The sequence below is a fragment of the Aulonocara sp. 'chitande type north' Nkhata Bay genome, linkage group LG18, assembly GCF_057382095.1.
Source record: "Aulonocara sp. 'chitande type north' Nkhata Bay isolate Kocher_YH1m ecotype deep benthic linkage group LG18, A_spYH_male_GT1.1, whole genome shotgun sequence".
NCBI lineage: Eukaryota > Metazoa > Chordata > Actinopteri > Cichliformes > Cichlidae > Aulonocara > Aulonocara sp. 'chitande type north' Nkhata Bay.
In genome coordinates, this window is record NC_141361.1 from 15,902,631 (window position 1) to 15,918,328 (window position 15,698).

General features: G+C 40.9%; 1 protein-coding gene across 1 annotated transcript; it reads right to left on the reverse strand.

The window, feature by feature from the left end:
* Positions 1–109: 109 nt before the first annotated feature.
* atp6v0b (ATPase H+ transporting V0 subunit b) lies at positions 110–12,225 on the reverse strand. Its single transcript, XM_086271556.1, has 8 exons — positions 11,764–12,225; positions 10,935–10,983; positions 7,639–7,722; positions 6,419–6,496; positions 6,168–6,237; positions 5,930–5,981; positions 2,260–2,450; positions 110–1,839 (listed from the first exon to the last, which is right to left on the reverse strand). The coding sequence occupies exons 1-8, from the start codon at positions 11,846–11,848 to the stop codon at positions 1,813–1,815; spliced, it is 636 nt and encodes a 211-aa protein (XP_086127682.1). The 5' UTR covers positions 11,849–12,225; the 3' UTR covers positions 110–1,812.
* Positions 12,226–15,698: the final 3,473 nt, after the last annotated feature.

Genomic DNA, 15,698 nt, shown 5'->3' on the forward strand with positions numbered 1-15,698 from the left:
TCTAGTGGAAACAAGTACAAACTGCAAAGAGTAAAGCGGCCTTTTCATTGGCCTGGGTGACAATATGCTCACATTTAATGAAGACAAACACAGAAAAAGCCATCAGAGATCTCGATTGATTCATTTTATTTTCCTCAAGGACATTTATGAAGGCAGAAACAAAAATCTGATTCTGTTTTTATTATACACAATTTTGAAAAATGAATTATTTTCCAAGTCACCATCACATCAACATAATGTACACACAGTACCACCTACAGTCACTGAAAGCCCGGGGTTTGGTACACAGCCTGGTTCTCCAAAGGCATCTTGGAGTCACATCTGATTATTATCATTTATGAGAGCAAAGACCATCTCACTGCTCCGACACCTTTGTGAGGCCAGACTTCAGTGTTTGAACTCTTGAGTATGTGGAGGGAAAATTTCAAGAAACCAAAACCAAAAACAGGACAATTCACAAAAAAGCCATGGTCTGTCAGCTCTGTGGAATGATGATCAAAAATATAAGACGTTTTCAAGCTATGTTTACACACACACACACACACACACACCACCATTACAGCATTTTCTCATTTTAGGCTAAACTCAATTTTATGTTACTGGTAGCTTAGAAAATAATCATTTACACCACCCAAAAGGCTGCTTTTCAACATCTACCCACAGACAACTGAGATTTAAAACATAAATGAATGAAACTTTAAGGAATGTTGAACATAAATGAGAAGAGTTGACATTTTCACACAAGACAAAACTAACATTCAAAAGAAAAGTTTCAATGAAATGAAGATTTGGCTGCAAAATTTGGATGTTTTATTATTATGAATCAGCAAATATAACAGAGTCAGAGATTTGGACCCTTGTTAAATGACAGTAATACCACAGGAAAAGGTAAAACTGGGTATTAATGGTGGTAAAGATTTTACTTTCCTTTCTAGTAACTGACTAGGACAGCAATAAGCTTCTTCTTTTGTTTTACTTCAAGCAAACACTATATCCAACTACAGGAAAGGATCACGACTCTAATAAAAGTGAAGTCAATTGGGAAGTTCTGGCTGCCGGATACGACCGCAAGACTCAACATTACATTTTTAAAGACTGCAGGAAATCTATATGTGATTTGACCAAATTTGACCTCCCATTGAGCCACCCAACCTTAGTGATCAGGAAGCCTGATAAATACTGTATTATGGCTGCTGTGTGGGTTAGGACCATCAGCCTATCAGCAAAGAACAGATTTAAAAAAAAGGAAACAGATCTGACAGACCAGGCTACAAACACAATGACAAACATCCTCATGCTTCACAGGAAAAAAAGATCACATGTCCTGCGCGCGCGCACACACGCACACACACACACGCACACACACAGTTTTTCAAATACTCCAGTCTAATTTTTAACTACCATTCAACAAGAGCGGTCAGATAAAAATGATGCAAATTAAACAGTTATCGGTGTAAACCTCTCCTTAAATGCAGAGTGAATCTGTCCGTCTAGCCGCTCTTCAGACTGCCCCGTTTACTTCTACTGCTCATCAGGCTAAATCATCACAGAGTTCACTCATTTTTCTTTATTTTAAAAAAAAAAAAAAAAAGGTATGAAATGCAAAATATGCTGTTTTCTTCAACTTTCCTTCTTCCCTTAAGAATTAAGAGCAGGGCATGGGTGTACCAACTCTTGTATGGATGATAGTTAAAAAAAAAAAAAAATACCAGGCAAATAGAGACATTTAAATAATTTACGATGTATTTACACAATAATCGATCTTTTTTGTTTTGTTCCAGCGTCTGTCTTCTCAGCGTTTGAATGCACATTCTAGTCACCCATCTTTACTTTCGACGTCTGAGGAGAAACAAAAAGCAGTTTTTAATAAACATTTACTGTAAAGAGTTATAATTTTTAAGTCTCTGCAACAACATCTGGGCCTTTGTCCAAACAACTATGTTGTGGAAAGATTGTTATAACAAACCAAAACTAAACTAAAAACTTAGTTTGCAAAAAAAATTGTAAACTGAAATAAATTTTTTTTTTTTAAAAAAACGTGAAATTCTATCACATATTTAGAAAAAGATGTTTTAGCCTCGCTTAGATTAAAGCGAGGCTAAAACCGATAAAGCTTAATGATAAGATTGTGATGATTGACAGTTTCTGACCTAAAATAATTAATAAGTGAAATTAAAAACTTCAGTTTGTGCTATGTGGCCATTATTCTCCTGTGAGGCAAAAGATGAAGGGTAAAGGCTTGCAAAAAACTGTATTTACCTGCAGAATAGCTACAATGACACCAAACAGGCCGATGGCACTTCCAAAGATTTCCACAATTAGGATCTTCACGAAGAGGCTGGCGTTCTGGGCATCTGCCAAAGCGGCTCCGCTGCCCACGATGCCGACACAGATGCCACAGAAGAGGTTGGAAAAGCCCACAGTCAGACCAGCTCCAAACATGGAGTAACCTAATAGGACAGAAAACAAAATGAGTCACAGTTCAACCTGAGTAACTCACAATGGAGTCGTCTACGAGATTCATGCTCCCTGTTTGATTCTGACGTCCGAGCGGCACTGAGGAGAGTGAACACAAGGAAAGCGGCGGGGCCAGACGGCATCACCGGCCGTCTGCTGCGCTGCTGTGCTGACCAGCTAGCAAGTGTGTTCACTTACATCTTCAACGAGTCCCTGGCGAAGTCTGTGGTCCCCACATGCTTCAAAAGATCCACCATCATCCCTGTGCCCAAGAACAGCAAACCCTCATCCCTGAACGATTACCGGCCAGTTGCACTGACCTCGGTAGTAATGAAGGTGTTTGAGAGGCTGCTGAAGAACATCATCTCCTCCTCCATCCCAGACACCACAGATCCACTGCAGTTCGCCTACAGATCCAACAGATCCACAGAGGATGCCATCGCCCACGTCCTACACACCACTCTCAGCCATGTGGACAAGAAACAGGGTAACTATGTGCGAATGCTGTTTGTTGATTACAGTTCAGCGTTTAACACAATAGTGCCCTGCAGACTGTTCACAAAGCTGAGGGATCTGGGACTTAACAGCCGTCTGTGTGCATGGGTGTTGGACTTCCTCACTGGCAGAACTCAGGTGGTGAGGGTGGGCAGGTGCTTCTCCAACAGCATCACCATCAACACAGGAGCACCTCAGGGATGTGTCCTCTCGCCACTGCTCTACTCCCTCTACACTTCAGACTGTGTGGCCACCCATGGCTCCAACACCATTGTGAAGTTTGCTGACGACACAGTGGTGTTGGGTGCCATCTCCAACAACGATGAGGCGGCCTACATGGATGAAGTGAAGAATCTGGCATCGTGGTGCCAGGACAACCACCTCCAGCTGAACGTCAGCAAGACCAAGGAGCTGGTGGTGGACTTCAGAAGGGGTCAGCACAGAGACTACAAGCCCATTATCATCAATGGAGCTCCAGTGGAGAGGGTGCAGTCCTTCAAGTATCTTGGTGTCCACATCTCCTCAGACCTGACATGGGCTGCCCACATTCAGGTCCAGACCCAAAAGGCTAGGCAGCGCCTGTATCACCTACGACAACTGAGGAAGTTCAGGGTCTCTCCAAAGATCCTCAGGATTTTCTATACAGGCGCTGTGGAGAGCATCCTCACACAGAACATGACATCGTGGTTTGGGAACAGCTGTGTGAAGGACCAAAAAGCTCTCCAGAGAGTGATCCGTACAGCAGAACGCTGCTGCAGGATTGCTCTCCCCCTGCTTCAGGACACCTACACCAGGAGATGCCGGACTAGAGCAGCGCAGATACTGAAGGACCCGTCCCATCCTGGCAACAAACTGTTCCAACTTCTGCAATCTGGTAGAAGGTTCCGCATCTTCCAGGCAAGGACAGAGAGACTCAAGAGGAGCTTCTATCCCCAAGCCATCCGTGCCCTAAACACACACACCCGCCCTCTCACATCATCTATAATTGACTGAGTCAGGACTCTTCCAGACACTAAACCAAGGCACAATGTACATTTCAATTCCTTTAATTTTAAATATGTTTATATTGTCTATCCTGTAAAATAGTCAGATGTCTATTCATATTAATGTACAGAATTCACCTGCTTGCTGCTACTACTGCACATTCACCCAATGTATATACTACATATATATAATGTTCTTCCTCTACACCCCCCCCCAATTTTTTTGCACATGTCGAGGAGCGTGTCCGGCTACATTTCACTGTGTGTTATACTTGTATAACTATGCATGTGACAAATAAAGAACCTTGAACCTTGAACCTTGAAATAAGCCTGTAAGAGTTTATTGTGAAGCATCTTCACAGTTAGTGAACATATTTAGGTTTCTGTATCTGTTAAATTTTGTGAAACTATTCAAAAAAAAATAATTTAGTGAATGCAGCAAATATCTTTTCTTTACTGTTCTCAACAGTACACGTCCAGACGTTTTAGTAATTTCAAATCTGTGCATCCCCACAGTGGACTTCAAGCAAATCAAGCAACCACTATGTCATTAAAGTACAGACTTTCAGCTTTCATTCATGGGTTTAACACATTTTTTGACCACTTTAACAGTTTTGTCATTTTATCATTTTAAATATAAGGATGGTTTGTAATATTCTGATAAAAGTCTGTTGGAGGCAACGTCTTCATTAAGGCTGGAACTGATGGACATCACCTCCCTTGAGAAGCCACCTTTTGTTGCTGCTCGTTTGTGGGTCTCTGCATCCAGTTTTGTACTGAACAACTCAAGCATGTGCTACTGAAGAATATCTCATTTCTTTTCTTTGATAAACTTGAGGTGCTTTTGCAGTTTGCTTTGGGTCATTATCTGTTTGCACTTTAAAGCTCTGTTCAATCACTTCTGAAGTATTTGGCTGAATCTGAGAAGAGGGTATAAACCTGTCCACTTCACAATTCATCCTGCTTTTCTATCAGCAGTCACATCATCAATAAGTATTAGTTACCTGAGGCCATGCAGTAACACTGATAACACTGTTTGACAGATAATGTGATATGCTTCAGATCATGAGCCGTTTCACACCACCACATTCATCTGATTGGCCTTCATCTTAGTTTCATCTGTACAACGAATTCTTTTCCCCCAGAACTGTGCAGACTCTTTTAGTTGTTTTCTGACCTTCCTGTTCCTCCACCTTGTTGTAAACTCTCTGTACATTCATAAAGGTATGCCTGGATTGTAGACTGTAACACCAGTAAACATTTATCTTAAACATGGAAATAATTCTGCGATCATTCTTGTGAGACCTTCGTTGAGCTGGTCAGTGCATTGGGCTCAGTGCTGTAACTCAGGTGGTAGAGCAGGTCACCTACTAACCAGAAGTTCGATCCCAGTCTGCTCCAGTCTGCATGCCAAAAATCCTTGGGCAAGATACTAACCCTATGTTGCTCTAAGATGCATCCATCAGAGTATGATTGCGTGTGTGAATGTTAGATGGTGTGATTGGGTGAATGAACAAGTTGTGTAAAAGCGCTTAAACTGCTCAGGTAGAGTAGAAAAGCACTATATAAGACCCAGTCCATTTACCAATTTTAAGACTCAACCAGATTGCAGATTTGCCCACTAAAATTTTCCATCTATGACAGGTTTATTTTGGCTTGGGGTTGTTTTCAGCCTAATGATGACACCCTCGCTTGCATAGATTCTCTTTGAACAGAATATTGAGATCTCCAGTAAACAGCAACCAAATACAAAGTCAACACCTGAAATCAACTCTGGATCTTTTGTCCTCCTAATCCTTCATGAAATTAAAAGGGCACAGGCCTCACCTGGGCACTGACTGCTTGTCAGTCCAGTTAATTTTGAGCCTCTGAAAATGGGGGCCTATGTATAAACAGGGCTGAAATTCTATTATTGTTATTATTATTATTTATTTTTAAAACCCTAGAATTAAAGGTGAGATTTTCCTATTTCAGTCAGGAGTCTCTTTTCTTACCAGCTTGGTAGTTTCGTGCCCCAATAGCCTCAGGAGTCGTTCCACTGAAGTTCTGTAAGACGAAATAAATCATTTCAGAATCCTTATTCCGGGCTCTACAATGACATTTCACTTGTTTTTGTCTCTTACAACTGCAGCTTAATTTCAAGGTGTCGCTGTCCTCTGTGCAGGCTTCCTTGCATCATTTATGAATTTTTTAAAAAAAGGCTTCCTCAATCATCAAAAATGTGTTCCTTACCTCGGCCATATTGCTGATGACAATAGCCATGATGATTCCATAGATTGCAACAGCTTCACAGAAGATAATGCTGGGGGGAGAAACAGAATAAGCAAGGGTCACCGTCTCTGCAAAACACTGCTTTGGACCTGCAGCAATAAACTGATGTTACTGGTGCTAGATGGAACCATAATTCACTGAATGCCCTTCTTAGCAACGTACAGCTGTTGACGGGAACAAAACAGACAAGTGCTCTCTTTGACGGGGCTTACCTGACCAAATTTTTGGTTTTGATTCGTGGAGCCTTGACGCCACCACCAATAATGCTAGAGCCAGTGACGTAGATCCCCCTAGGAAAACAAGCGGAAAGAAAAACAACATCACTTACAAAAACATTTTAATGTTACAGAAAAGTCAACAGTTGGTATAAATGGAAACAGGAGAAGCATAAAAACACAGCATGAGTTAAATGACTACCATTATTGAGCTTCACTCTAAAACGACCCATTTACACGTAGTATAAATACACATCTTCTGTGATCCAAACGGTTTTCAATGCACTCGAGACTTGTAATGATGCAAAAACAAGGTAAAAAGGATCCGTTTCAACACACAGTGGCAGCACATTTTTCATCTAATGCACTTAATGGGATAAAATACTAAACAATAAAAAGGAGCTCAAGGTAGGCAATTAAATGAAAATAAATCTTCTGAACACTGATCCAAAATAAGCAGCCAGCCCAGAGACTTGTAGGTAATATGTGTGAAAACAAATAAGACGATGTATTTCTCATTAATTCCAAATGACAGGAATGTGTAGGACAATCATGCAGAAGAGATAAGTTATTCAGTGTGTAAATCAGAATTATTAAGCAAACACAGGAATCATTTTGTAATCCAGGAACCTGTGGATCGGCAGGTGGCGGTTTTTCCCCACAGACAACTGGCTGTAGCTGGCCTTTACCTGCAGCTGTTCAGCCAAATCTGCTTTAAAGGAATTCGGTTAGAGTTCTCAGAAGATCTGTGGTTCGATTCCCGAGTCTTCTAGTCTACATTTTGAATTCTTCTTTAAGATAACGAACCGCAAACTGCCCCGAAAAAACGGATCAATGTTAGTGTGTGAAATATATAGGTGTGCAAAGTCCATAAAATAAAGTGCTGTGTAAGTAGGTGAATGTGGTATTTTATGTGTAATTTCTGCAATTTATTATTTCACAATCGAAAACTCTGAATACAAAACAAGAAACTTGTCCAAACATCTATTTTTCACTTCACACAGTTTCAGATTTTACAGTTCTACATTTACACCTGTTGTTTTAAAAAGTAAGGTCAAAGGTTTTAGGGAACAGCACTTTTTTTTTTTTTTACTCCTCTTATGCTGAAACAAGACAACTGACAGAGTTTGGCATTTTGTGTAAAATTATGCTCATGTTTTGTAATCAAACATAGCCAGCCATGGATACTAGTATGCACTTAAAGAAGTCTTACTTACCAGGCAGCTCCCACCACAGACAACGAGATGGCCAAACCAATGCCCAGATTGGCCCACATGAAAGGAGAAGTCTCTGTCAGGAACCTGCGAGTAAAGAAGTAAAGCTCACTCAGCCTCAATTTTATAACAACATCATTGTTTGCAATACCTTTTAAAAACACGATGTACACTCTGTTTTAAACTCTAACCTTTTTCTCAACAGTCTGTTAAAATAAATACCTGTAGTGGATAAATCCAAGCTATGCCCTCTTCAAGTAGTAGATGGAAACCACTTCATGCGTTTCTTTCACATCCCAAATTTATTTGGGGAAAGTACAGACAGACCTCAAAAATGTCTCCAGTGACACATTCACTGTTACTTTCACTTTCAACATATACAAATTATCTTGGAAAATGTCTGATCAGCCAAGTGAAACGGATTGGTGCCTCACTATCACTCTGCAAAAAGGGAAAAGGCGGGCCCTGAATCTGTCAAAGAGGAAACAGGCAACGTAGACTAGCTTATGTTGTAAGGCATGTCTCTGTACATTTACAATTGTGCAATGTGGGAAAGGCAGTGCTGTTTTATAACTTTTATTACCCAGAATGTCAATATAATATTTTTCCTGGTAGAACCACTTATAAAATATAACTAAAACAACAGACTAGATGTCAAACAAGGTCAAAAATCATCACTTTCTTAATTCTTTCAGTTGCCCAATTTAGGTGGATCACCTGCCTCTATTTCACCCTATCCCTAGGACCCTCATCTGTCACACCAGCCCTCTGCATGTCTCCATCCATGAAATCTTCGTCTTTTCCTCCTGCCTGGCAGCTACATAGTCAACATCCTTTGTGCAATATATCCCCCCATTTGCCCCTTTTTCAAACCATCTCAGCCTTGCCTCTCTAACTTCATCTCCAAACTGCTTGACCTGAGCTGGTCCTCTCATTTCTAATCATGCCCATTCTGGTCACTCCCAATGAAAATCTTAACATCTTCTACTCTGCCACCTGTCTTTTTTCTTTTTTTTTTTTTTAAGTGAAAACCATCTTGAAACCATACACCATTGAAAGTCTTACTACCATCTTGTAAATCTTCCCTTTCATTCGTGCTGCTATCCTTCTGTCACAAATCACCTCTGACACTCCTGCCCTCCTCCTTTCTGCATTCTCTTCTTCACCTCTCTTGTGTACACTCCATTGGCTTTGTATGGTTGACCCCAGGTATTTAAACTCATTGACCTTTGTTACCTCTTCAGCGTTACACCCATCTCCCTCTCATTCACTCACACTCACATGTATTCTGTCTTGCTTCCTAGAGCAGGGTGATATGGCCAAAAATATTTATCACGATATATATTTGAAAATTTGCGATGAAGATATAACCGACGATATAATTGATGCGAGACAAAATACAACTCCACAACATTACTAGCGCAAAAAGACAACCTTCCATTTATTTTCACTTAAACAAGAAGCTGGTTTTTATGTACATTAAAGCTTTATAAAAATTTAACAGTGCAAATGCAAATTCCTTGCTGAAAGTTTAACCAAAAGGCATTTCCAGTAGAAATGGGCTGACATATCCTGAGCATAACCACGTATAATATGGTTATATGGTTAAAAAGAGGTGCTTTGCAACATTAAACTGCAGTGTGCAGTACGCATTTTTCGGACCATAAGGTGCACGGGATTATAAGGCACATTAAGCGAAACAAAGCAGTCAGATAAATCAAACTTTATTAAACTCATTCTTCTTGCTTCCTCCACTTCTGTACCCTTGATTCATTAATGTTGAATTCTCTGCAGCTGCTCTATTCCCATGTTGTTGCAGTATATTAATGACTAACCTCGTATTGTGGATGGATTATCTCAGTTGTTCTCCTGACTGAAGTTTGGTCCGTTTACAGCATCCTGCCATGCGATTGCATTTGTTTCTAACCATGAAGAACCTTCACGTTAACTTTTATAAGTGGAAAAGTGTTAGTGTTCGTCCTCCAGCTTCACTGTTTATGTTATGCTAACATAGCTGTGTCGCTAGCGATCACGTAGCACATCATTATATACCAGCTAGCCCAACTTCAGTAACCCTACAAACGTCACTGCTGTTTAGTTTCCTGTCTTCATTTATGTTGGAAGTGATAGCAGAGCTGTACGTTTGATTTTTTTCAGAAATCTCTCAGTCAGAACATGCAATATCATGCTTAGGTAACTAGCGAAACTAGCGAGCTAACTTCCGCTAGCTTCCTGCTAACTTCTAACTCCGTTAAATGTAATAACTTTTGTTTTCATGGATGCCTGGAAGTTAAACTTTATAGTTACACCTGGTAAAGCAGCAATGCTGATCGTTTTATTAAAGATGAAAGAATTTAGACAGTTTTTAACTCTAAGTGATGCTGCAGTGTTGTTTGACCTGATGAATTCGGAGTTTAGGACCCAGATTACTCCCAGATTTAAGAGCATCTTAGTCCGACAAATATGACAATAACAACGGCCGCTTGCATGTTCTGCAAAAAAAGGTGCTTTGTCATGTATCTGACGGACAAACACCAAACCAGTTCCACATCACGGAAGTTGCACCATTTTTACAAACCAATTCTGGTTCATCTGTTTCACTCAACAATCGGCCATGTGCGTATGAAAACAAAGGCACTGCGCATGCGCGTTTTACTCCCATTCTATCGCGATATTTCATTTTCCTATCGTTGCCTAACATTATACCGGTATTACCGTGAACGGTATAATATGGCCCAGCCCTATTGCTTCCACTCAACTTCATTCCTCTTCTCTCCAGAGCATACCCCCACCTACTCTCACTACACATCACAATGTCATATGCAAACATCATAGTCGGCAGAGACTCTTGTCTGATCTCATCTGTCACTGCGACAAGGAGGAGCTCAGAGCGGATCCCTGATCCCACCTTAGCCATCTGTCACTCCTAGCAGACACACCTCACCACTGTCTAGCTGTCCTAAAACATGTTCTACACCACCCTGACTTCTTCACGCAGTACACAGTTCCTCTCTTGGCATCCCATCATATGCTTTCTCGAGATCCACAGTGAACCTCACTCTGACCTTCTCTATAATTCTCCATCAACAGTCACAAAGCAAACATCTGTACAGCTCTTCCTCAGCATTAAGTCATAGTGCTACTAACTGATCATCACGTCTCTTCTTAACCTACCTTCAACAACTCTTTCCTATAGAAAAATGGTGTGGCACGTTAACTTTATCCCTCGGATACTAATGATTTTAGAGTATATATGAATCTTTACCTCCAGACAGCAGCTGTGTACAAAGAATACTTACCATGCCACATCAAAGCGGAATCCCAGGTCAAATATAGTGTAGCAGATCCCTGTGGAAACAGTGACGGTCATTTTTAGGCATATGTGGGAAAAACACGGTAACACTTTAAAGATGAGCCATTTAGTCGACCCGTGTGTATTTCTGCATGAGTAATCTTGCGTTTTGCAGGTTGCGTGAAACACAGTCACACTTCTGTTCTAAAAGAAGCTGCAGCTTCGGTGTGACCACTCACACTCACGTGAAAACCACTGTAGTTCCTACCCAGCACAGTCAGCTGGACACACAAACACCTAGACAGCTAACCTTAGCACGGCGCAAACAGACGACTTCAAACTAAAATAAGAAAAGCGATCCAAGCATGGTAAAATATTTCCAAATCATACAAGGTGTGACACTAATAAAAATAAAATACAATCACTAACATCCAACGTTAAAACCTCTGAAAATTTCTGTTATGAGAGTACGCTGTAAGCTAACTACCCTTAGCTAACAGCATGCTAGCCAGATGCTAACTTAAACCGTGTTGTTTATATAATATGAGCACACAGCGATTTTTAAAAATACATTCAACAACGAATTGGGTTTTCATGTATCCCTCTTATCATGCATTAGTAAACCATTTTTTCCATATGCTAACTAACCTATCGACTATCCCAGTATTTAGACGGGTCCTGAAGTACAGCTGTCAAACATACCAAAAAAAAAAATCACAATGTCACGAAGAGACAACGATTAAATACACGACCATTACTGCAAATTACATGAAATATATATTTTCATTCATTCATTTAGCTATTATTAGGCATTTTCCTGTAAAATAAAACCTTACCAACGATTAGTATGGTGCTCCAGAAGGCCAAAGTGACCCCCGTGTAAAGAATGGCGTGTCCGTTCATCATCCACTCTAGTAGCATCTACCCACCGGGTTAACCTGCTGGATCAGCAAGATCTACTTGGCCCAAATTTCAAATCTGATGCCAGTACAGCCCAGGTAGCGATATAATGCAGTTTTACGAAGCGCTATCAGTCGATGGAGGAGGAAGAGAATCAAAAAGAGAAGCTGGGTGATGTCAGCTGATCCGGCTCGACTAGCATGTGACCCAGGAAGGAAGGGAGGGAGGGCTGCGTTCGCTTACGTTTTTACTTTACCCACTGTCGCTTTAAAACAAGCGTTTAAAGCACTCTTTGTGTTGAATTTACTCGGTAATTATTCCACCGTAACTTACACAAATATAGAGTTAAATAAAACAAAACGACACCCAACCAAGGCAAAAGAGGTTTAAATATCCTCGAAGATAGTATCCGAAACCGGAGTGTTGACTGCAGCGCGCACAGTGGCCGAAAGATGTCACTGTTGAAATATATATGGCGCAAAGGCAACAAGACTGCAGTGTACACGATTTATAAAGGAAAAACCCAATCAATACTAAGTCTATTTGACTGTTCATTTTTATCCTATAATTAAATATAGTTAACTTGATAGGACATGTGCAAGACAATAACTTCATCCTTAGACCACGAGGGACACTATTATTTTTCAATAAGTGCAAAAATGCTGTGATGGAAATGTTATGGTCTTTGTAATAACCTGATATCATCTGAATAATTATGGGAGATTTGGGACCAACATGTTGAGCAGTTGTGTTTTGGATAAATGTTACATATTTTTCCTCTTGCAGTACTTAAGATATCAAATCAAGGCCAGGGGGCAGGGAAGCTGTTCCCATGACACATGGTAGGGAAACACAACAGTAAGACACTTCATGTTGGCTTTTTTCTTTAATTCATTACCTGTTTGAAACTTTGTTTGTTTGCTAAGCCACTTAACACCAACCTGTAAATAATTCAGGCATCGAAATGACACTTAACTCCAACCGGTGTTTCATTCACACATGATACTTAGCAAAGAACAGATTTAACAGTTGCATATTCACACACTTTGCTACTAGCAGCCTGTTGCAAAAGTACAACATTTCTTAGGTTGAATCTACAAAAAATGCCAAATATAACACAGTTTTATATTCATTGGCACTGACAAGGTGATTCCCAAAGATCTATTGGCTGAAAACTTGGTACATATTGGCATGGCAAAAAAACTGAGGAAGCTAAACAATTGGGGGACAAAAGAAGATATTTCAGACTTGGATGTAATTATAAATGCAGAAAGGAACCATCACATCCACTATGTAGCAACATCTCAAAAAATAAAATTGTCAATACTTTCAGTGTTCAGAAATGCAGTGATCCTAAACATACTGCAAATGCAGTAAAAACATACCTCGATTGAAAACCACACAATGAAACACTATTAGTCATGGACTGGCCTCCCCAGAGGGGAGAGATGCTTGATCCATGTCTCAAGTCAGTATTTGGTATGACCATGGCCATACCAAATACTGACTTTCAAACGTATTAGAATTGTATACAGTATTGTGCATATGTATATAAAATAAAACACATTTCTATTTGCAAGCACTATCTGCCTTGTTGCAAGTGTTCTGTCACAGATTACTAATTCTTACATTATTTGAAAGCTAGACACTGTGCTTTGACGCTCTCGGTGTACTCTCAGTATACTCCAGATTTCTGTTGAGGTATGTCTGCTCATCCTTTTAGAACTGTATAAAAGATTTCCTGTGTGTTTCAGCTGAAATACAATAGTATACAAGAACGTATGAAGCACTCTATCACCAAAGCCTTAAATGAAAGTTTTGAAGTTTTGAAGTTAATCCTAGTAATCCTTTTTTTGTTTGTTTTTTCAACTACTGTGAAATTTAGAAGAAAAACAATAACCTTGCATCAAATGAAAATGCCATGACACTGCGTTACTCATTATCTATAAAAGCTATTTTTCTTGAACTGTTTCTTTCATTTTCACTGATCTGTATACTTTTTTTTTTGCTGAGCTATACATCTTCAAAAAACTATCAAAATGCAATACTGAAGCACTGTTATATCTCTATGTGGAGTTTTTGAATTAATGTTGAACTTCTTTTTAGTGATGAGCCACCAGTTCTTTATCTGTTATTCTTCTTATAGACTCATCTTCATTAAAATGCAGATGAATGAACTGCACATCAAGTATGTTTTTATGACAAAATCCACCAAAGCAGGCCTACAGCTAGGATTTGGGAAGCTACACCATTGATAACAAAATGACATTTGCATGTGTGATAACATAACGTGTGTCATGTCAAACATGTCTCTCAGCAACATGAAAAGAAGCAAAAAAAAAAAAAATCCCCCATAAACCAGTTTTCCATGTGACTGACAGCTCAGAGCCAAAAGCAATTCAGAAGTCTGATTCTCCCTTTTCATTAATTTCAAGTTGAACAGCGTCAAGGGGCAGTACCCTCCATGGAGAAGGAGGCTAGAGGGCAAGATCAAAGTAGCACGGAGGGAGGTTAGCCAACTAACGGAGTTGCAGCAAGGTGCGACAAAGAAGGTGCATAAGAAATACAGCAAGCTGTCCATACCTCAGGCCTTGGAAACTGCCAAGCAAAGACTTACAGCCTTGGCCAGCCGCTTGAGGAGGTACACCAGAGAGATAGAAGGCAGGAGAATAAACCAGCTGTTCTCCACAGAACCAGCAAAGGTGTACTCTCAGTGGCAAGGGAACAATAAGAGAACAGCACCACCAAGGCTGGAGACGGAGCAATACTGGAAGAGCATATGGGAGAAGGATGCAACCCATAACAGCAATGCTCAGTGGCTAGAGGATCTGAGGGCAGACCACAGCGACCTCCCTGAACAGGGTCCAGTAACCATCACAGTGGCAGATATCCAAGAAAGGGTCTCCAGTATGAAGAGTTGGACAGCACCAGGGCCCGACATGGTTCACGCCTACTGGCTGAAGAAGCTGACTGCACTCCATGAGCGTCTGGCAGCACAAATGAACCAGCTGCTAGTTAACGAGAGATACCCGGAATGGCTAACCGAAGGTCGGACGGTCCTGATCCCCAAGGACCCCAAGAAGGGACCGGTCCCCTCCAACTACCGACCAATAACCTGCCTCAGTACTACATGGAAGCTCCTGTCAGGCATCATATCGGCTAAGATGAACAGGCACATGGGTCAATACATGAGCGGGACACAGAAAGGAATTGGCAAGAATACCAGAGGCGCAAAACACCAGCTACTGGTAGACAGAACAATCAGCCGAGACTGCAAGACCAGACTGACAAACCTGTGCACTGCCTGGATTGATTACAAGAAGGCCTATGACTCAATGCCCCACAGCTGGATACTGGAATGCCTAGAATTGTACAAGATCAATGGGACCCTAAGAGCCTTCATCAGGAACTCAATGGGGATGTGGCGTACAACACTAGAGGCCAACTCCAAGCCCATAGCACAAGTCACCATCAAGTGCGGGATCTACCAAGGAGATGCTCTGTCCCCACTGCTGTTCTGCATAGGCCTGAACCCCCTCAGTGAGATCATTAACAAGACTGGCTACGGATACCGACTACGGAACGGAGCAGTTGTCAGCCACCTCCTGTACATGGATGACATCAAGCTGTATGCCAAGAGTGAACGAGACATCGATTCACTGATCCACACTACCAGGCTATACAGCAATGACATTGGAATGTCGTTCGGACTGGAGAAGTGTAGTCGGATGGTAACAAAGAGAGGGAAGGTAGTCAGAACTGAGGGGATTGAACTACCAGAAGGCAACATTGCAGACATAGAGGACAGTTACAAGTACCTGGGGATCCCGCAGGCAAATGGGAACCATGAAGAGGCCGCTAGAAAGGCTGC

Bases quoted from the DNA above. Each gene is read 5' to 3' on its own strand.
- atp6v0b (XM_086271556.1), bottom strand. From the start codon at position 11,848: ATGCTACTAGAGTGGATGATGAACGGACACGCCATTCTTTACACGGGG. The intron at 6,238-6,418 runs GTAAGCCCCGTC...TTCTCCCCCCAG, and splicing joins AAAACCAAAAATTTGGTCAG to CATTATCTTCTGTGAAGCTG. The intron at 5,982-6,167 runs GTAAGGAACACA...TTCGTCTTACAG, and splicing joins TCATCAGCAATATGGCCGAG to AACTTCAGTGGAACGACTCC.